General features: G+C 46.5%; 1 protein-coding gene across 3 annotated transcripts in view; it reads right to left on the reverse strand.

The window, feature by feature from the left end:
• Positions 1-21,127, reverse strand: part of KCNQ3 (potassium voltage-gated channel subfamily Q member 3) — a 270,534-nt gene that overhangs the window by 51,002 nt on the left and 198,405 nt on the right. For 2 of the 3 annotated variants that reach the window (XM_090040667.1, XM_090040668.1), the window contains exons 2-4: positions 6,800-6,890; positions 2,730-2,856; positions 69-241 (exon numbers count right to left, since the gene is read on the reverse strand). In XM_090040667.1, the coding sequence (XP_089896793.1) occupies positions 69-241; positions 2,730-2,856; positions 6,800-6,890 (391 nt within the window). Of the gene's footprint in view, positions 1-68; positions 242-2,729; positions 2,857-6,799; positions 6,891-6,999; positions 7,051-21,127 lie in introns of all 3 variants that reach the window. The other variant, XM_090040669.1, reaches the window with a different exon arrangement.

A 21,127-nucleotide genomic window follows, 5' to 3' on the forward strand; every position in this document is an offset into this window, starting at 1 on the left:
GCTTTAGCACAGAAAGGCCTTTGCTTTTCCCCACTCTAGTTGCATTGTCCATCAAGTCTCTCACTTACTTTGCTATGTGCACAAATGGCAGATCCCAAAAGCTTCCAAGTGCCACCCCTTCTGTCCATTCGGAGCATCCGGAGAATCTGAAGGAAGCGCAGACTTCTGAGGGATGTAGCCAGAACATTGCCTTGGTTTCCAACGGCTACCACTGGTACCGAGGCAATCAACACAAAGATATCTGCAAAACAAAATATATTAAAAAATCTTGCCATAAGAGTGTCTCCATTCCCTGCTGCTAAATTCCATGGATTTGTGTTATAACATTCGCTGGGAAGACCTCAAGCCCAGTAATGAATGAGTTCTGTAGCCAATGAAAGATATACTCCTGTCTCAAGCACAGCCTGTGGCATGGATAGGACAAATCTGGGATTCAAGTAATCTACAGATCACCCAGTTGACATGCAAATATAGAAAATTAGGGTTACACAGAGCAAGACCATCCCCAACTATATCATCCCAACCAAGCCTTTGTCAAGCCAGTCTTAAAAACTCTAAGGATGGAGATTTCACAGCCTCTCTAGGTAGCCTGTTTCAGTGCTTTACTACCCTCCTAGTGGGAACATTTTTCCTTATATCTAAACTGAACTTCCCTTGCTGCAGCTTGAGACCATTGCTCCTTGTTTTCTTATCTGCCATCACTGAGAACATCCTCTTTGCAACTTCATCCTCTTTGCAACCCCCCTGCGATACCCCTTTGTGAGCTCATTTAGTGAGAGGAACCAAAGATATTTAAATGCAGGCTCATACATCAAAGAGAAAAACAACCAATATTGAGATATCCCATGAGTGGGTTGTATTGAACAAGAAGAAATACTAAACACAAAATGGTTATTGGATAAGAAACTCCTCTTTTCCTGATGGTGTTCCCTGGGTTTTGGCAAACTGGCTGACTGCTCAGGTTAGTGTCATAAGGGTATCACAGGGACCAAAGAGGAGTGAAATGCAGACTGCTTTCTTACTGGTGGATCTTTCTGAGCCCAAAATTATCCAAATGGAAACAAGTAGTGGTGTTAGGCACCTTTCTGGCATGAACCAACAAACACAAACTCCTCCTAACCACCACCAAGAGAAGTGGTGCTGGCTCCTACCCTGGGGGTCTTTAAGAGGAGGCTAGATGAACACCTTGCTGGGGTCGTTTGACCCCAGTACTCCTTCCTGCCATGGCAGGGGGTCGGACTAGATGATCTACTCAGGTCCCTTCCGACCCTAGAAACTATGAAACTATAAGTAGCAATTTCAGAAATGAACTCATAGCTCTTAGCCACTTGATCTTAAGACTTCATTTGTAATAAAGAAAAGCCTGTGATGTCACACTATGTGGGTTTCCTATTCATTTTCTCTCAATAGATTGAAAACAAACCCACATAATTTACAAATCAAGAGATTATTTTAAAAAATCCAACTGGGTTCCTTATATCATTATCAGTAGAGATGTTGTTCTTCCAGTGCAGATGACAACTTCATTGCAGATGAATAAGACACAACAAAGCCCAGCTGGCTTATAAAAAGTGGTTGCAACTGTACCACAGTAACAACGCAGCCACAAATGCAATGCAAACATGGGAGTTGCTGCAGAAATACATTGCGAATTCTAACCCCTGTCCAGAAGAGTTTACATTCTGAAAAATAAGATGGATACAAGACAGGAGAGAAACAATTATTAGTTATTTATTTGCAAGAGCCTTAGTCCTGGACCAGGACCCTACTATGTGAGGTGCTATGCCATCAGAGGTCAAAAAGATTTGAAGAGTTTACAATCTATGTGTAAGATAAGAGATGAATGCAGCTGGACAAAGGAGCACAAAGAAACAACAGGATGATAATGGCCAGTATGACAGAAAATAATCCTAGCATGTGAGCAACCTAAAGGTCATTACATTTCTTGTAGGAACCATGGCAAAGGAGGGGTTTGGAGAACATGGTGGGAGCTGACCTTTCAACATGATAGGGAGGGTAGAGCTAGGTTGTGATGGGCCTTGAAAGCAAAGACAAGCAACTTGAATTTTACATGATAGAGAAGGGGAACCTGATCCACATGATGGGCTGGGAAGATGATCTTTGAAGCAAGATCCAGTGTAGCTGTCGGTGAGGCATAACAGCATGTCCAGGCAAGAGGAAAGAATGTTAGAGGAATGGAGTTACGAGATAAGGCGAACCTGGACAAGAGTTTTAGCTGCTTGGATGAACTGGAAAACCTATACATTAGAAACATTACTCAGAAACTTAGACAAAGCTTGGGTGTGAAGCCTCCCAGCGGCTCCTGCTCCCAAGTCCAGTGTTTTTTTATCAAGTAGACTGGATTACAAATCAAGCCTTTTAAATCAATAAAGCCTTCAGAATGAGTTCAAAGACACATGGAGAACAGACATATTGAGTAAAGACATGCCATTTTTATGTGCCATTTTCTAACTTAACTACCATGTGAATTAAAATGATTGTGATCCAGGAGAACATCTCAGTCAGCATCAGAAAGATTTCTCAAACAAATCTTTGTTTTTAGGCACTTAATAATTATTTCTAAACACCGTGGAACGTCTACCGTGGATTGGGGGCTGAATGTCTACAGCTTTTACCCTTGGCTTTTACTGGGGGATTTTTAGGGAAGATCTACTATATGTGACCCAGCGAGATACATACATAGAGAATAAGAAAGAATTTGTGCCTACCCAGCATACACAAAGGCTTCCTGGCAAATTTGAGTCTCCCCCTCCATCCTTTGTACCGACAGCAACAGCCAGCAGCCCAGATTCTTAAGGCAAACTCTGCTCCAAAGATGAAGATGGCGAATGTCTCCTGCATCAGACACAAGTTATATTTTTGAGGCACATCACAAGTACTGCAGTACTTCTAGACATGTCAAGCCTGTAGAATCAAACATCATGTTCATGTCTGCACGTGTAAGAAACAGGACAATAATATATATAAATGTATTTAAAAAAGCAACTCAGCATCCATCATCTTACATGGTTTGCAATATAGGAAGAGCAGGAATTCTCTGTTGTGCTCAGCCGAGGAAGAGGGAGACTTTTCTATTGTTCTCTACGGGAGGGAGGAGACAGAGGGTACATTTTCCAACGTGTTCAAAGTGTGTGTATGGACAAGAGAGGAGATGAGGACTTTCCCATTGTCCTCAACACGAGAGAAGATGAGACTTCTTTGTGCTCAGAGGTGTGGGACACTGAGCACTTAGGTCAAGGATCTGAACTCTTTTGAAGATATGACACAAACTGTCTGTATTGAGTAAGAAAAACACGTTGGGCTTTCTGAACCGTATATAGATGGGCCTTGGCCGGAAAGTTGGGATCCCAAATGAGACTGAAATTTATGGAGGTATGTGCATCTGCAGTTGTGGCTTAGGCGCCTTTCTGGCATGAACCAACAAACACAAACTCCTTCTAACCTCCTAGGGGCCAGGCAGTTATCCATCACTCAGAAAGGAGACTGAAAATTAAATCTCTTCAAGCTTGTAGTTTGCCAAAGCTGGAAGACTCAGCATGGAGGAGGTGGAGATAGTCCTACTGCGTCAGCGATGTCATAATGCAAAAGCAGGACTGTATGCAACCCGCAAGGGGTTGATTTGCAGCCCTTGAGCTCCTGCCAAGCTCAGGCTACAGCAGCAGCCAGGGTCTATGGACCCCTTGCTCCAAGCCCAGGGGATGGGGTAGGGTGGGGTTGTGAAGCTACAGTGAAATGGGAAGGGCATTGGTGTGGTGAAGCAGGGGTGGGAGGGAGCTGTTCCCGTGTCGTGTGGTTCTGGGGACCTGGGGCTCATGCCGGCACCGTCTGTGCATTGTGCAGCCCTTACAAATTGGACAGTTCTGATGTAAAAGGGCAAGGGCCAGACCCTAACTGGTCCCTACACAGGAGTTTAGGATAATTTTGGCACCTTAATCACAAAGACGGTCCTAACTGTTCCCTTTCAGCCACTACATAACCATGTAGGCCACTAGATTCATGGGCCACTTCCATTTTAGCCTGAAAGCATCCCTGTATAGGAAGTCCTAGGCACCTTGTCTTAAGGCACAGCATGAGTTCAAAAGCACTCAAATGGTTTCGAGTGACCACACGTCCCAGTTTTGCTGAGACTGTCCTGTTTGAAACACCTGTCACTTTGAGCATATGATCATTCTGTCCCGTTTTCAGGCAGACACCAAGGAAGTGTGTTTGAAATTGGATGGCTAAATGAACTATATGAATCTGAAGTCAGATGGTCATTGGTTTAAATTAATAGAGGTCATTGTTTGAAGTTGTTGATTTAAACGAAACAAAAATACCGGTGGCAAAAGGGGCCTGAACCCAGGTCTCCACTTAGCCACAGTTACGCTCCCACTTGCTTGCTCTCTTTCTGGTCTTGTGAGTCTTGTACTTATGGCTGCCCAGTGGGGCTTCTCCAACCAGAGGAATGGAAGGACTCCTGGCCAGCCTTGCCCACATCCTAATGTATGCATGTATATATGCATCCTCTCAGTGCAAGACAGGCCAAGAAGCCAGAGATCCCAATTCCTAGGTGAGTGTTGTAACCACAAAGCTGGTGGACAAAAGGTGTGCAGCAGTACCATCTTCGGGTGCAACAGTGAATGGAGGGTGCTGTGCTTTACAAGAAATTCAGTGCTGCTATCTGTCAGTGTTGTGGTTCATACAGGAATGTCAGCACTGAGCACTCTGGGTCCTGGCACCATGGAAATGCTGCCATTGCAGCCCTGAATCAGCAGCTAAAGCTCCAGGGAGGAGAGGAATAGAGACAAATCCCTGTGTCTTCCCCCCTGTTGGCTAGACTCATGGGGCTGGAAGAGACCTCAAGGGTCTTCTAAGCCAAACCCTGAACAGATGGAGAATGGGTTGTTTCTAATCCACCCCAGACAGACACTTATGTAGCCTCTTCTTGAAAACTCCCAGTGAAGGAGATGCCTCTACTCCCTTGGGCAGTGTATTCCACTGCCTAATGGTTCCTGCAGTTAGGAAGTCTTTCCTAAGATTTAGTTGCTATCGTTTAAACCATGTTCTGTGCTCTGTGGTAAGGGAGACCAGTGGTTCTTTCTTCTTTCTAGCAGCCTTTCTAATATTTCAAAACTGCTATTATGTGCCCTCTTAATCCCTTTTTCTACAGACTACACATACTGGGTTCATACCTTTTCTCTGACAGATCATTCCCCAACTCTTCATCATCACTGTCACTCACTCGGGATCCTCTCCAGTTTCTCTACCTCCTTCCTAAAACTGTGTTGCTCTGGACTAGAACCAATACTCTAGCTGAGCCCTAATCAGTACCAAGACTGCTGCTATTCTTGCTGGCAGGCAGTGACACTGCCTAGCCCATTATCTCCCATTCTGTATGTCGACACTTGCTTTTCTTTTCTTAGGAGTAGTATGCTTTAACATGGGCTGCACGTAGATGCCTTCCTGCTGACAACCAGGCAACCTGGATGGCCCTTGGGAGACACTTTGGCATCCCCAATAACTGTACAGAATGCCCTGGTACCTAACTCTTTTGATCTGGATCACGCCTTGTGTGTCTAAATTCTAGGTGCTGTGATGCCTAAGTGGAGGTGCCTTAGAAGTTGATTAGTATCTGGCTGTAAACCCTCAGATGCCCCTGAAAGCAACACTGTACCTGTCACTTTACTCTGCAGTATTCTGGGGGCTGCCTACTGATGGACAATGGGATAGCAGGATAGACAGGATCAACAGCACATCATGGTCCCGCTCTACTTGCTCTGTCTTTTTCTGTTCATTGGACTGTTGGGCCTAAGAGGCCTTAAAACCTTTCAAGGCTATCTTTTCCTAAATTGTAAAGAAACAAAAGGGATCACCGTTCAGGAGGTTAGCGTTTTACGCCAGGATTCACATATCAGTGGGATAAATGGAGAGGCTGAAAGAGACTTCTCAGCCTTGCCATTGCTCTATAATTTGCCTGGAGATAATTTAATGCAAGGGTGGGTTAACTTAGTTCTTGGTTCACACATAGATGGCAGGAGTCTGGCTACAGAGAAAACAACACTTTTTGTTAAAGTGATTTCACAAGCTTGAAGCCAAGACCATTTCACAATATGAAGTAAATGCATATTTGTTATGTCACATGCCTGGGAATCACTAGCAAATACTTATGCGTTTTTGTAATATTTTTGTCTCATTTTCTGCAGTGTGAAAAACCTACATTAACAACAGGGGAAACTGGCTTAGAGAGCAACTCGGACCTATCCTCCATGCCTTAAACAAACAGGGTGAAAAGCAGAGGGAGAAGGCTTTATTTTCTCCAAATTCTTTCAAGGAAAGTCACCTTAACTGCAATGTACAGCATTAGCCAGGAGCACTATTTTTCAGGAGGAAGTGTGATTTTGAAGTTGGTGCCATCCCTTTAACAAAAGCGTGGACTCCAGAGAATGCTGCAAAAGGTAACATGTGGACTGACCTTAAAAGCTGGATTTTCAAAAGTGCTCAGCACTGACCATTGCTCCCACTGAATTGCTCTCATTACTCCCACAACAATGTCCAGTGGGAGAAGTTAGATCTATGACATGAAATCCCACTTTAACACCGCAGGACTCAGCATTTTTTTCCCCACTCACCATATGCTTTTATTCCCAACATTAGATCTTTTATGTAGTGGTGGCCATGTATCGGACTCTCAGTACACAAAAACACAGTAGCTGCATGCAGGCCACCAAGCTCTGATGGTGCTGAGCCTTTGTCCCTGCTGGATGGGTAAAGGGTGCCATTATAATCTCGGTCAACTTACCAACAGCAGCAGCCAGTCTCCTGAAACAGTCTCGTATTCTTTGAAAGTTGTTAGGACAGCTAAGATCAAACAGCCCAAAACTATGAGAAACCTGGAACGAATAAAAGGAGAAAACAGAGCATTGTTACCTCTGAATCTACTTGTTTAAAAAGGGACCACCTAGCATCCCACGCAGAGGCCTTAAAGGGGTTGCTACTTACCATCAGTGAGCAGTGTGGGATGGGCTCTCATTGAGATCAAAGGTTCTGAACCTGGGGAGTCACAAAGAGGTGTCAGGGGGATTAGGACCACTTTGCTCTTCCCATACTGCTAAATGAGGCATGGTGCTGGGTACATCCCAGAGCCGTAGGGTCCTGCTGTTGAAAAGGACCCACAGTGTGGAGAGGGTGAAGAGAATTTTATTTATTCATTAATATTACTTAATTTCATAAAAGCCTCTGGCCGTCACTACAATGTCAGAAGTTCAATGGGAGGAGAAGAGAGGAGGAAGAGAATATTGTTATGGTCACGAAAGGGATTTTAAGATGTGACTGCATGATGGCAAGGGGCTGAATGCAGTGAGCTTGATAGTCCCTCAAGTCTAGCATTCCTATGTTCACAGACATTTCTTTTATGGAAATTACCTCCCGTCTGCACTGACTGTACGCAGGATGCATAGGTGTCACCCCCATGATGGGCATTTTAGAATGGCATATGCCAATAATTAATAATGAGATGGCACTGCCATAACAGCAAAGAAAATCTATTCAGCACACACTGAAAACCAGAAACGCAGCATGAACGGTTCCATATGCCGGGAATTTTGGCACCAAACCAACTTTAGGGAATACTCTAGTGCTCTCTCTCCCTATTATTTTGTGCAGATAAGGAAAAATAAGGGGTTAGAGATGGGAACAATCCTGAAGACAAAGTTCTGCTCCTTGACGTGCTTGATTTATGTTAAAAAGCTGCTAATATTAGTTCCAGGCTATGTGAACAGAATGGCTCCAAAGAAAATCTTTCTTTCCAGGTCACTTTGATCACTCAGACGTTATCAATATGGCAACAGGAAATTGAGTTTTGTGACAGATGAGAAACAGGGCAACTTTAACTCTCACTGCTGGTACATCTGAAATAACCACATTGAACCATCTCACAAAGGAGTTTCCAGGCTCACTGTATTCAAAACTGCCTGCAGCAAGGGAGATGGTTATCAGTCAAGGTGCACTGGCTACTTTGTAAGGCAAGAAGGCCCTAAACCACCCCCGTTCCAACAACAATGAAATCTCTTGTGCTTGGAAGCCATGCCAAAGCATCCTGGCTAGGACAGAAGCACAAAGGACCCTCTGGAGGCATTGACCCCAGTCCCCAACTACTGCAGGCACCCATGTCAAACAGACCTGGTTCACAAGCTGCTCACACTCTACCTTAGATTTAGTTAGATTTTTGTCCTCCCTGCTCCCATTGGAAGGCTGCTCCCGGACCTCGCAGCTCTGATATTCAGAAACATCTTCATCTCTCCAACCTGAATGTCTTCCTGGCCAGTTTATACCTCATTTTCTTGTGTCAACGTTCTCCTTTACCCACAAGTTCTGCTCCCCACTTGGTGTTGGCCCCATCAGATGCATATAAAAAGAAACATGACATTCCCTCGGGACCTGGTTGGGGAATGAATTTGCCCCCTACAATAAAATCAGTGCAGAGACTTCCCCCAAACATCACCACCCATACGGTGGCCCATACCGTCATCTCTTCCAGTAGCCTGCAGAGACATTACCTTCCCCAGCTGTGCTCTGCAGAGCTGAAACAGGGCTGACAGACATCATTCCCAGCCTTTTCCCTGGCTTTCCTGAGTTCTCTATTTCTCTCTTTTCCTCAATATGGTTTTTGTGGCAGAAGGTGCTACACAGCTCCCTGAGGATTTTTCTTAATGAATTTCTTTATGGATTCCAAACAATGAAAGAGTCTTTTTACCCTGGCGTGGTACTGACCTGATTTACTGATTTCATTTCAATCAACAATATTATAGGTGCAGCGGGTGTTCCTGACTCTACTAGCTGTTTCCACTACCGAATGCCACAACTTCGAAGACACCGGAAACGCAACAGTGGACTACCGGCTCTATTTCCCAAGACTCATGACAACAACGGACACCGGCATCGTCACTCATCTTAGTTGACCACAGTCTAGTATTTTCACATTTTGCTATCTTAACCTCTTGCATTTTAACCTCCCTTCAGCGGATATTTTAAAATTACCTTTCACTATCAACACTATTGTGTATATACCTATATCTAAATGGCCATATATTTGTATGAAAAGTTGAAGGTTTTGTTATGTGTATGATGGGATAGAGCAAGGTCTGAATTGTTTATGACTGTGTGGCCGGCACACCGACCGCATGTAAGACACGACGTGAAATGCAGGAAAGGTGTCTGTCACGGTGTGATGTGCTAGTTAATTTGGTTCAGTTTGGTAGTGAGTTGTTTATGTTTTTGCTTTATAAGCATTTTCATTGCATCTTAGTAATGTTATGTATCTTTCCTTGCCTTTTTTATGTAATCAAGAAATGAATAACCATGCTTTTTACTTTTGTATACACACACTTGCCAATTGTTTATGAGCTCAATGAGAAAGATAACCAATTCTAAACGATGTCACCAAAAGCTGCCATCAGCAAGGGGGCATGTCACAGATCAAAGTCTTTGATTTCAGATGCCGATGGCAAAAGGTCAGATGGCAAAAGGTCAGAAGCTAACACAACAAACTCTGTAATTGTAATTTATCCCTCTGTATTAACAGTGCTGCATATACACACCCCTGTCTGTGCCTCATTTCACTTGAGTTCCCACACGAGAGAGAGACACTAACCTTGGACAAATTGCAGCTTGGTACCGTGACGTCAAAAAAAGATATCGGTACCCATGGTGACCAGATAAAAATGAAACTAATTTAATGAAGTTGTAAAATTAAAGTAATATACTACGCGCCCCATCCTGTGACCAAACAGAACCAGTACCACCCAAGCAAAAAATAACTCCCCTTTTTATGAAACTTGACCAAACAAAGAAAGCACAAGTGCCAACTCGTTAATTATTCATGCCTGGTGTATAGTAATTGGTCACCTTTGCCAAGTATAACTTTGAAAGAACTTCCGCCCAAAGCAGAGAACTGCATATACACTCAAGAAGAACAGATCGTGCACAGATATTATCTCTCTGCCTACGTATCTTTTTGGCGTACCCCCGTCTTGCCGGCCCGTCTATCTCTCTATCTCTCTCGTTATCTTTCTTATCAAGAGCTCTCGGTAATCTGCAGACTGCAATGGCTTATGTGAATCGCTCAGAAGCAACTCTCTTACCCACCCTGTAAATGCTGGGTAACATGATATCTGCATGCTGTAACTGAATAAATCAACTCCTCTGCCTATGCTGCATCACATCAGTAGCGTAAGTAAAATAAACTTTCTGTGTAACCAATACGCTGTGTTTAAATCCTCTGACTCCTGCTCACCATTATCACCCGCCTGTCCAGTTATAAATCCCCCTCCTCGCGCCAAGCCGGTCGTGCTGACCAGGCTCACAGGTTAAGGGTGCACTGGCATCAAGGGTGCGACAGCGGGTAATGCTGCTTATTATTAAAGTTGCTTGGCACTTCCTTGGGCTGTTGCTGATAACTTTACCCAATTTAAAAACTGTTTGAGCTGATGTTTTCCATGTCAAGAAAATTGCCTGAAGCTGGACAAGCCCATCTCAGACAGTTCAGCCCTTGCTGAGAATGAGATCAGAGACAGGTATGTTGCTTTACCTGCATTAAATCATTCTGGCAACATTTGCTTTTTGAAGCACTAAAATCTCTCTCTCCATGCTAAGGAGCAAGGTTTGACCCTGGGAAGGTGTATAGCTTTTGACGTGGTTAGAAGACTTTGGAAGAGTAGAGTTTTCATTTGCTTTCTATTTGATGGAAAACTATGGAAGAACTGAGATTGACTGGACAAAGAGCCTGGATCCAACGCAAAAAATACGGAGATAAAACAGTCTGAGGAGGGAGGTTGAGATTGGGAGACAGTGAAGACAGAGAATCATGACAAGGACAGAAAGAAGTAGAGAACAGGTAGATCAGGGAAGGAGCAAAGAGGTACCTAAAGAAATGGAAATGTTTGGCCCAGGAAATTGGGACTTGGAGATGGAAATGAAGAGTTTGGTGGTGGGGTCTTGGGTTGGGAAGGCAAGGAGACTGGGAGTGGACTGAGCAGCAGAGCTGAGGAAGAGACAGAGTGGAGGAGATCAGGAAGAAAGGATTAAATCTACAGAAGAGTGAATTAAACAGTTGATAAAATATTCAGGGGAAATCACTGTTGCAGAAAGATTTTGCTAAGATTTGACCCTGAAAAACCAAGGAATACCAGGCCTATATTGAAGATCAACCAAAATAATGTTTTTTATTGCATTTCCTCTCAAGTGCTACCTTTATTTTAAGCACTGGAGGGTGCTGAACCTCCACAGAGGGAAGGGATCCAGCTCTCTGAAATACTTTTTCCACTGTACTGATCAGTCAACTAGAGACACAATATACTTGACAACTGGGAAACATAGCAGAACCATGAAAGCAACAAAAGCTGCCGAACTTAGAAATCAATCAGCTGGTTGTGGCGAATGAAATAAATGAATAATAAGAGAAAGATGAGAATGAAGCTAGATGACATGGTCAACATGAGTGACAGACCATGTTGGGACACTGAGGAAAGAACCATGGACCATACACACAGCTCCAAGAAGTCACTGGATGTTGCCCAGGGAAAGGGCAAAAGCCTCACAGTTAAAGAGAAGTTCCTGGTCAAGCTTCCTTCTCCTGGATTAATGGATAGTCCTGTTGGTCACTGTCATACAACCACAGAATCACAGAAAGTTAGGGTTGGAAGGGACCTCAGGAGGTCGTGCAGTCCAACCCCTGCTCATAGCAGGACCGTCCCCAACTAGATCATCCCAGCCAAGGCTTTGTCTAGCAGCGTCTTAAAAACCTCCAAGGATGGAGATCCCACCACTTCTGTCAGTAACCTGTCCCAGTGCTTTACTACCCTCCTCATGAGAAAGTTTTTTCTAATACCCAACCTAAACTTTCCTTGCTGCAACTTGAGACCGTTGCTCCTTGTTCTGTCATCTGCCCCCACTAAGAACAGTCCAGCTCCATCCTCTTTTGAACCCCCCTTCAGGTAGTTGAAGGCTGCCTTTAAATCCCCTCAGTCTTCTCTTCTCTAAACTAAATAAACCCACTTCTCTCAGTCTCTCCTCAGAAGTCATGTCCCCCAGCCCCCCAACCATTTTCCTTGCCCTCTGCTGGACTCTCTCCAACTTGTCCACACCCCTTCTATAGTGGGGGGCCCAAAACTAAACACAGGACTCCAGATGTGACCCCACCAGTGCCAAACAGATGGGAATAATCACTTCCCTTGATTTGCTGGCAATGCTCCAACCAATGCAGCCCTGTATGCCATTAGCCTTCTTCCAAGCAAGGTCACACTGCTGGCTCACATTCAGCTTTTTGTCCTCTGCAACCCCCAGGTCCTTTTCTGCAGAGCTGCTGTTTAGCCAATTGGTCCCCCGTCTGTACTGGTGCATGGGATTCTTCCGTCTTCAGTGCAGGACTTTGCACTTGTCATTATTGAACCCCACAAGATTTCTTTTGATCCAATCCTCCAATTTCTCTAGGTCTCTCTGAATCCTAGCCCTACCCTCCAGTGTATCTATTACTTCCACCAACTTGGTGTCATCTGCAAACATGTTAATGGTGCCCTCCATCCCACCTTCCACATCAATGAAGATACTGAACAAAACTGGCCCCAGGACCGACCCCTGGGGCACTCCACTTAACACTGGCTCCAACTAGACATCAAGCTATTGATTACTACACTCTGAGGAGTAACCAGTGCTCCAGCCAGTTTTCTATCCACATTACAGTCCGTTCATCCAGCCTGTACTTCCTTAGCTTGCCTGCAAGAATGTTGTGGGAGACGGTATCAAAAGCCTTGCTGAAGTCAAGATAATCATCTCTACTACTCTCCCCACATCCACACAGCCAGACTATTCTATGATCCCATGAACTAATCTTCCTTGCCACAGAGGGAAGAACACAAAGCAATAGTTTTATATGGAAAGGAAGTGTATTTCAGTTAGGGATCAGGAAAAACTGCCTTACCATTAGACTAGTGAGGCAGTGAAACAGACTGCCCAGGGCAGTTGTGGACACTCCTTCACTAGAGATTTTTAAGACGAGTCTGGATAATCATTGCTCAGGGATGGCCGACGAGTCGTGTTCGTACATTCATGTAGGGACCTTGAGGTTCCATGTTATGATTCTCTGCTTCTAGCCTAAACTACACGAGTCGCCCCCCTCCATTTGTATTATGTTGTCACAGCAGTGCACCAAGCACACAAGAAGAGACAAGTAGAGGGCAGACTGATTCCTAGAAGTCCTTTTGGGAAGGTAATACAAGCAGAGAAGGGCAGCCCTTCTGGGAGTGAATCTGCCTGCTTTATCAGTCTCCTGTGCTTAGCTCTCCTCAAATAACGCTTATGGGTTTTCTGCATGGGAGAAATGAGTGCTAGAGATCTGACCTGTTTTTTAAAGCAGTATTTTTTTAAGTGTAGATGACCACCATAGATATATGTAAGTCAAGGGAACCAGAAAGTTTTAAGGTCTTTTTGCTTTCACACCTCATTAGGGATTTTTTATCTCTGAATGTAGCATAATGACGAATCCTTCCTCTTCCTCCCCACTTTTGACATAAGCTTGTACAGTCAGTAATTGCAAGTGGAGGCACCAAGTGACCCGAGGTTTTCTGGAAGTTTGTGTTTCTGGATGTGGCTGTCCTAGGAACGAGCAAAGCTCGTGATTAATTTCAGAAGAAGGCTGAGACTGTGCCAAAGAAGGGAAGAGTGAACAGAAAGAGCAATGGAGAGAAATGTAGCCAGGATCTCAGCAGTAGGTCCTGGAGAAACTGGAAAATGGACAACCTGGCATGGTGCAGGTAAAGGTGGGGAAGGGTCTCTCATGCACCAGAGAGATTCAGGTCTTGGGCACCGCAGTCACCTGTGCTAGTACTCACACTCACAGCTCTCTGGAGGATTCACTACTGAATGTCTCCATAGAATGAGGATGAGACAGAAATGCCGGATTGAAAACCCAGGTACAGCAGTGGATTCTTAATATACAGCGTAAGACGCAACGGTGTATGCTTCATTGGTGTGTTCACCACACATGGCCCCTTGAGGAAGGGATAATAAGAGACCTGAACTCATGCCTAGGTGATCCTTAGCCTTACCTCCAGAGGCACAACTGGCCAGGAATGCAGCTGGGGCCGTCCTCCCCCCCTGCACCCCGGCTCTGGAGCCTCCTGCAGTGGGGCCATGCAGAAGCAGTGGCTCAAGTTTGCTGCTCCTGAGAGGAGACGCCAGCTCATTTTTTTGCCACAGACCCCCACATCAAGTGGACAAAAAAACCCTTCTGATTTCAGCAGCAAACATAACAGCCAGCATTTTCCTCAAGCAGCAGTGAGCTCTGCAGCGGCTCTACAGAACGTTTCCCAGAATGCCCTTCACTCGCGGACACATGCTCCTGTGCTGCTGCCACTACTTGCTGCAGAGGTTGGAGACAGAAAGTGCAAGAGGAACCGAAGTGGGGAGGGGGAGATGGCAAGGCGAGGTGCCCCCCACCTTTCCATTCTGGCATCCCCTCCGCTAGGCAGCAGCCAGGGCTGGTGTCCCGCTTGCTATCCTCGGGCTACTTTTCATGCCTGAAAATGCCCAAAAGGCACCTCACCAGTTGGTGAGGTGGAAGCAGAGGCATTCCTACCAGGGTCTGAGCCCTGGGTGGCAGCAGTGGCAGAGGTCAGGCCAGCTGTTGCAATAGTGGCACCTGGGCTAGCGGTGGTAGTGACTGCCATCCCTCTGCCTTCTCTAAGTGATGCCATGGCTGGTACCCCAGGCGTCTCGTTGTGCTCCTGGGTGGCAGAAAAAACCCAGAACTCCAGCTTGTTTGCTGAAGCAGGCCAGGGCCAATATCTCTCTCCAAAGGGGAAACTGAGACTACAAGAGATTTCCTCCAGCCACTTACGAGACAGTGCGAGTCCAGAATGGGAGCTGAGACTCAGCGCCACTGTGTTCTTGCAGGCCCTGATACGCCACCCAGTTGGTTTTGGTTCTTTAACTACCTCCCCTTGGATTCAAACCTAGATGTGAGACTCCGTTTTCCCTTACCAACCCTACTGGCCATTCAGCAAAGGACAGAACGCAAACTCAACTCAGGCTAAGCCACGGTGGGCACCAGCCCCTAATAGCTAGACTGCATTCAGGGCACGTCTACACCAGGACAGCACTAAGTTCTGGCCAGGATGGCACTGAGCACACCTACCCATCTGCTCTTGCTCCTGTACTCCAAAACTGAAGATGTGCCAGCAAGACTGCTCCGTTATGTCCTTCTGCAGCCACTGCCAAGAGCTCCGTCTTTGCTATGTTTGAGAGCGGCTGCTGGGGACAACCCCAGAGAGGCCTGCTTGCACTTTTCTGTGGTTGCAGCATGCAAGGGAGGGTGATAGATAAGGACATTGCAGACTTTTCCAGCTGCAACAGACTGCAGCAGTGGGGTTGATGTGTCCTTAATGGTTAATGAGGTTATTGATGGCTCAAAGCCCAAGGGCCTGATCCACCATTAGTTCCAGCTCCACAGACAATCCAACCAGAGGTATCATTACAGATACACTTGCATCTAAAAATAAGCAGAGTCTGTAACTTTGAAAGGTCTTTTCAGGGTTAAGCTACCGAGGAGCAGCTAAGCAAATGACCACGGATCTATTGAGGCTTAACAAGGAAGTTATCCTCTGTGGAGGCCCAGCTCCTTGTCTGTAATGTCCTGCTTTGCAAAATGGCAGAGGGTCAGCGTGGATTTTGTGTTTTTCTGCTCTAGTCTCTGCCCTGCCTGGAGTTTGTCAAAATTGGATTTCTCTGTTTTCCCAGGCTGAACAGCTTTAAGAAAATGTATAAGCTTCCCTGTTTGGGAGACGGCAAGACTGGTAGAAGAAATCTATGCTCTTTAAAGTCAATCTTGTAGGAGCAGCTTTGAAGTCAGAGGTTTCCTATGTACCCTCACATACAAGCCGAGAGGCAGCTTACTGACTAGTGACACCTCCTCCTCCTCCCTCTCCTTCAGACACGTTCTTAAAAGGTTTTGGCATCAATGCCCACAGCAACACCACTGCAGATTTCCCTTAAGAGTCTGGTAAGCTGGTTCAAAATGTGTCGGGCCGGCAGTATCAGGCTGCTCAAACACCATCCTTCTGGACTGTCAGTGCAAGGGGACCTTTGCAAAGAGTGGCCTGACTTATCTGTCTGGTTCTCTGGGATGCAAGTGCAAAAGAGCTGGTTTTTTCAACTTTGAAAATAAGAAGTGCTTTTGGCACTACCAGTCTCCTGACTTGTGTCCCAAGGGTTAGGCTTAAAATCCTCATGGGAAAAGACTGCAAGAAGCCTAGACTACCATACTATTATACAGAGGCATTCTGCTGTGTCCATACAGAATCCAAGGGGAAACTGGTGGGAGTGATTGTGTTCCCTTCACTCCCAGTCTGCTGAAAGCCCGAAAGTCCTCTGAGTTGCTTTGCTCTTGAAGTCTGAATTTTATTTGTGTAAAAAACTGGACTCTAGCTTGCAGCTGGACTTTGCCTCCTATGGCTGGTGTATCTGCCCCAGGGTATATGTTTCCTTTGGAGGCCTGCAACTGTCTTGGGCTAGGGACAGACATTACACATAAACCAGTTTAAGTAATTAGAAAGTGGTTTAAACCTGTAACAGAACAGAAGCTCAGTGCACACAAACTTTGTAGAATGGCTGGAAGATAAACCTTGTTGAACGTAGTATCATTATCAGACTCAACTGACTTGAGTCAAACCAGTTTATGAAACTTCTGTCCCAGACCCCTCCCTGGTTCAAGTTAAATCACTTAGCATCCCAGCATGTTTTCCAGCCCTGGGCTGGGCTGTGCTGTCTGCCCAGCTGGGAATGCAGCCCAGTCTACTGGGAGGGGGGCGGGGAGACAGGGGGACTGACCCCCCCATCCCCTCCCGGCAAACCCTAGCTGAGGTCTGGGGCCAAGGAAGGCCACCACTCAAACTTATTGCTGGCTGTGACTATGGACTACAAATCCCAGAGGCACCTGGAAGCAGGGAGAGGAACTGATTAGCATCCCTACAGAATCCTGTTGCTGTGATTTTGGACTGCAAATCCCAGAGACCTTGGGGGCAGCAAAAAAGAGGAAGCAAACACACAGCCTGTGCTGGGTACATGCCAGAGAGCCGTACTCTAGTGCCTCCCCCCGGCTTCTGGCCTGAGCCACTGCAGGCATGTGGCTGCATTTCCTGAATCAGAGGTAAACATCTAATTCAGCTTTTTGACTGTCTGTACTTAGCCTGGATGAACAAGAGGGGGTAGTACAACTGAAAACAAAGTGTATTCAGGAAAGTATTGACTTGCAGCCCTGTCCACAGCAGCATGAAGGGAAATGGATTTCAGAAAAGGGTTAATCATGAAATTCAGCAGTCACCAAATCTGACTTGGTTTGAGGTTGAATTTCCCCAGGTTAGTGTGGTTACTAACATGCTGTAATCCTTTTGTGTGAGGACAAAAACATGGGAGGTCAAATGAAACTGGACCTCTATTCCTCCAAACAGTATTGGGTCTCCCCACTGTACAGCAAATTGAATCTAAGTTTTGGTTATGTAACAGGGCCTGCCATCAACACGTGACTCAGTCCTGCCCAGATTAAAACCCATGAAAGGAAAAATCTTCCTGAAGGTTTCTTCATACCACACATTGTCCTGCTAAGAGACTGAAAAGGCCCCAGGGTCTGACCGTGAACCTAGTGAAATCCTATCAAGCCTATTACTTCTTCCTGGCCATTCCTCTGTAGACCTTTCCCACTGCTCCCCCTTCACCATGAGGTTGGAAGGTGAGAGGGAGAGGAAGGTATTCTCATGTTCTGGATAAGATCAAGAGAGGAAACAACATCCCAGATGTTTCATCTGGTCGGCGGCCTTTAGTTGTTTCCTACTCTCCCTCTCTCGAGATCACTTGAAAGCACATGGATTGAAGAGCAAAATCTTTGTTCCACTTGAAAAAAATTCTCTTTTATCACAGAAATTATCTGGTAGGTATGCTAGACCTGAGCCCTTACTGTCACAGTGAGCAGAAGCTGGGAAAAGTGGTATATGAATTTCTAACGATGACAATGAAAGTGTGGGTCTGACACAGTCCAGGACCGTTCTCTGTAGGCAATAATGAAAGGCTTCCTGATGATATTAAAGGAGCCAATTTCAAAGAGCAAGTAGAAAGTCACTTCAGGTCTCTGCCCTGCCTGGATGCACTTTGTGCTTCAGAATTACACGTTTCTCTTCTCACCACACTACCCCTCTTTGCCCTGACACGGAGGATCTCCAAACAAGCAAGGGGGAAAAACTAACTATGACCCTCATCCCACAGTCAGTAGATTCACACACCGGTGTGAAGCCACCCTGAAATCCAAGGAGGAACAGCTACAGGGGAAGTCAGAAGCCATGGGACTTTATAGACTGTGCAGGAAAAATGGTTGTATATGCAAAGGCCAAGCTTTCCAAACACAAATCCACATAATGAAGGAAATTCACACTTAAGAGGCAGATTTATGTTGGCCAAACCGTTAACATTTAAGGGGAGTGCCAAGAAAAGAAAGTAAACTGTAGCTCAGGAAACGCCTTATCTGACTGTTCCTTTGCACCAAGGCCACATGCTAAAAAGATTTCATAATCCACTATGCACGGAGTAAATTCTAAGCGTGTTTTTAAACGGTGAAATCCACAATATGCTTCTAGAGCAGGGGTGGGCAAAATATGGCTTTGTGCAGCCTGTGGCAGGTCCCTTGGTTCTGCCTGGCCGAGAAGCATCCTGCCGCCCCCGAGCATACAGCCGGGCTGGGGCAGCTCTGCAGCTGGACTGCCGCTGCTGCTGCCCCCAGCTCCGCGGTGGGGACCAGCACACACAGCCCTGACCCCGGATGCCCCGCGCCAGCAAAGGGTTTGCCCATCTGGGCTGAGCAGTGGCAGTGTGGGACAGACACTGCTGCTCAGTGTGCGGAAATAATGGCTCCTCCCTCTTGCCACTGCCGATGCTTGCAGGTGTAGCAACTTTGCCATTGCCTCTGGGCTGCCCAGCAGGGCAGCGGTGGCAGCACAGAGCAGATGCAGGGCAGCCCTGCATGGGCTCTGGGTGGCTGTACCAGGAAGTGGCAGTGGGGGCAGGGAGATAGGTGATTTTACCCTGTGATGAGCAGAAGTTTCTTTCCTGTGCTGCCGCTGCTGAGCCTGGGTCCCAGCGCCTGCTCCAGGCTCACCTTTCCAGGTTCAGCAGCAGCAGCAGTGGTGGCACCTGGCAGAAACTGTTGCTTGGCATGGGGGGAAAGCAGCCCCCTCCCCCTCACCACTGCTGGGCAGTTTTTGATGCAGCTGCCTGGAGCCTGCACTGCACCAGGCTGTCCTACAGCTCCATCACTGCTGCCTCTGAGCTTTCCCCCAATGCTGAACAGCAGTTTCTGCGCAGCTGCTGCTGCTGCTGCTCAATCCAGACAGGTGAGCCTGGAGCTGGCATGGGGCGCGCGGGGTTGGGGCTGTGCGTGCTGGTCCCCACCACTACCGTGTGGCTGGGGACACCACTGGTGGCAGCTGGAAGGAGCTGCCCTAGCCCTGCTTCATGCCCAGGGGCAACAAGATGTGCCATGGCTGGGCAGTGCAGAGCAGGTACAGGTAGTGACGGGGGAGGCATCGCAGAGTGCAAGGGCTCTGGGCTGTTGCAGGGCAGAGGTGAGGGCTGACCAGCTCAGGGGTGTGAATGCAGGGGCTCCCGTGCACACCCCACATACCCTCAAACCCTCCCCCTGCAGACCCCACTACCATACCCTCCCCCACACACAATCACACACCCCACAAACACTGTACCCACCCACACCCTCCCCCCACACTCATACTTGCACACCTCTGGGGGATCCCCACTCACTGCTACATGCATACACCACACATGCAACCACACACACACCCAGCCACCCTCCCCTCCATACACCTCACATCCCTCCACAAACCCCATACCCACCCATGCACACACCCACACATCCTCACAAACCCCCCATACCCACCATATATATTGACACATACCCCCATACTTTCCCCCACATGCATACACACCCACAGCTCCCCAACAAACCCCATACGCACCCACCCATACCCCACAACATCCCCATAAGATACACGAGTAAGACTTCATGTTGAGCTATTATTCAATCACTTCTATATATACAGCAAAAACATAAACATATCAGGACAAAATTTTTTTTGAATAAAATTAAAATATATTATTATGGATGTTTGATTTTTAGTACATTTGTTTTTTTTCTTTTCTGGTTCCAAGATGCAAACCCCCTTCCCAAAAGGAGTACTTCCAAGGGCAAGGGGAAGGATTTCCGGTGGCAAACATCAGAGGTTAAGGGCAGCACTTCCAGCCCCAAGATGGAGACCAGGGGGCAGGACCACCCTTGCAGACCTCGACAGCTCACCAAAACTCATTAAGTGGACCTCCAGCTGAAATAAGTGCTGGCCCCTGATCTAGAACCTGGGATGCTGAAAAGAGAGATTAGCCAGGTCTATGGTTTCTTCCCCCTTCCGTGTGCTCCATAAAAACTGTTCTGCAGAGGGACCTTCAGCAGGAGGAGATGATGATTTGGGCCGAATTGTCATTTCTCATGGGGCTGTGAAAAATGCCAATGAGGCCTAAGGACATCTGAATGTTTCTATGGTTGACCTTGCCCACCAGCCTAGTTTCCAGGGCCTGCTAGAACAGAAGCAGTCCTGGTGATTCAGCTACAACAGGCAGTTCCATATTGGAGGAACACAGTCCCCCCCACTCCCAAACATACCTGGCTGTCTTTTAACCACAGCCATTTCTCTTAGATGGACTCACTCAAAATGACTTAACATGATAGTCATTTATCCCTCCTTGTTTTTCCGGCAGCGCTGCACATTAATTCTGCCCAGTCAACCTCAATTCATAGCTAGTAGCCGCTTAGAGACACAGTGGCACTGTAATACAAACCTATGTTACTTGGCAGGGAAAAAAGCACCTTTCTCACAGAATACCAAAAGACTTTTGAGATTCCCTCCAGCAGATGTGCTACCATGACCTTGCATGAAGGGAAGGAGAAAGTGAAACAAAAGAGATGATTTAACTAGTTTTTTCACTCCATTGGGTTTGCCATGAAAAGCATAAAAGAGCTAAACAT

This window comes from Crocodylus siamensis, chromosome 3 (assembly GCF_052110815.1).
Source record: "Crocodylus siamensis isolate JL-2025a chromosome 3, ASM5211081v1, whole genome shotgun sequence".
Classification (NCBI taxonomy): domain Eukaryota; kingdom Metazoa; phylum Chordata; order Crocodylia; family Crocodylidae; genus Crocodylus; species Crocodylus siamensis.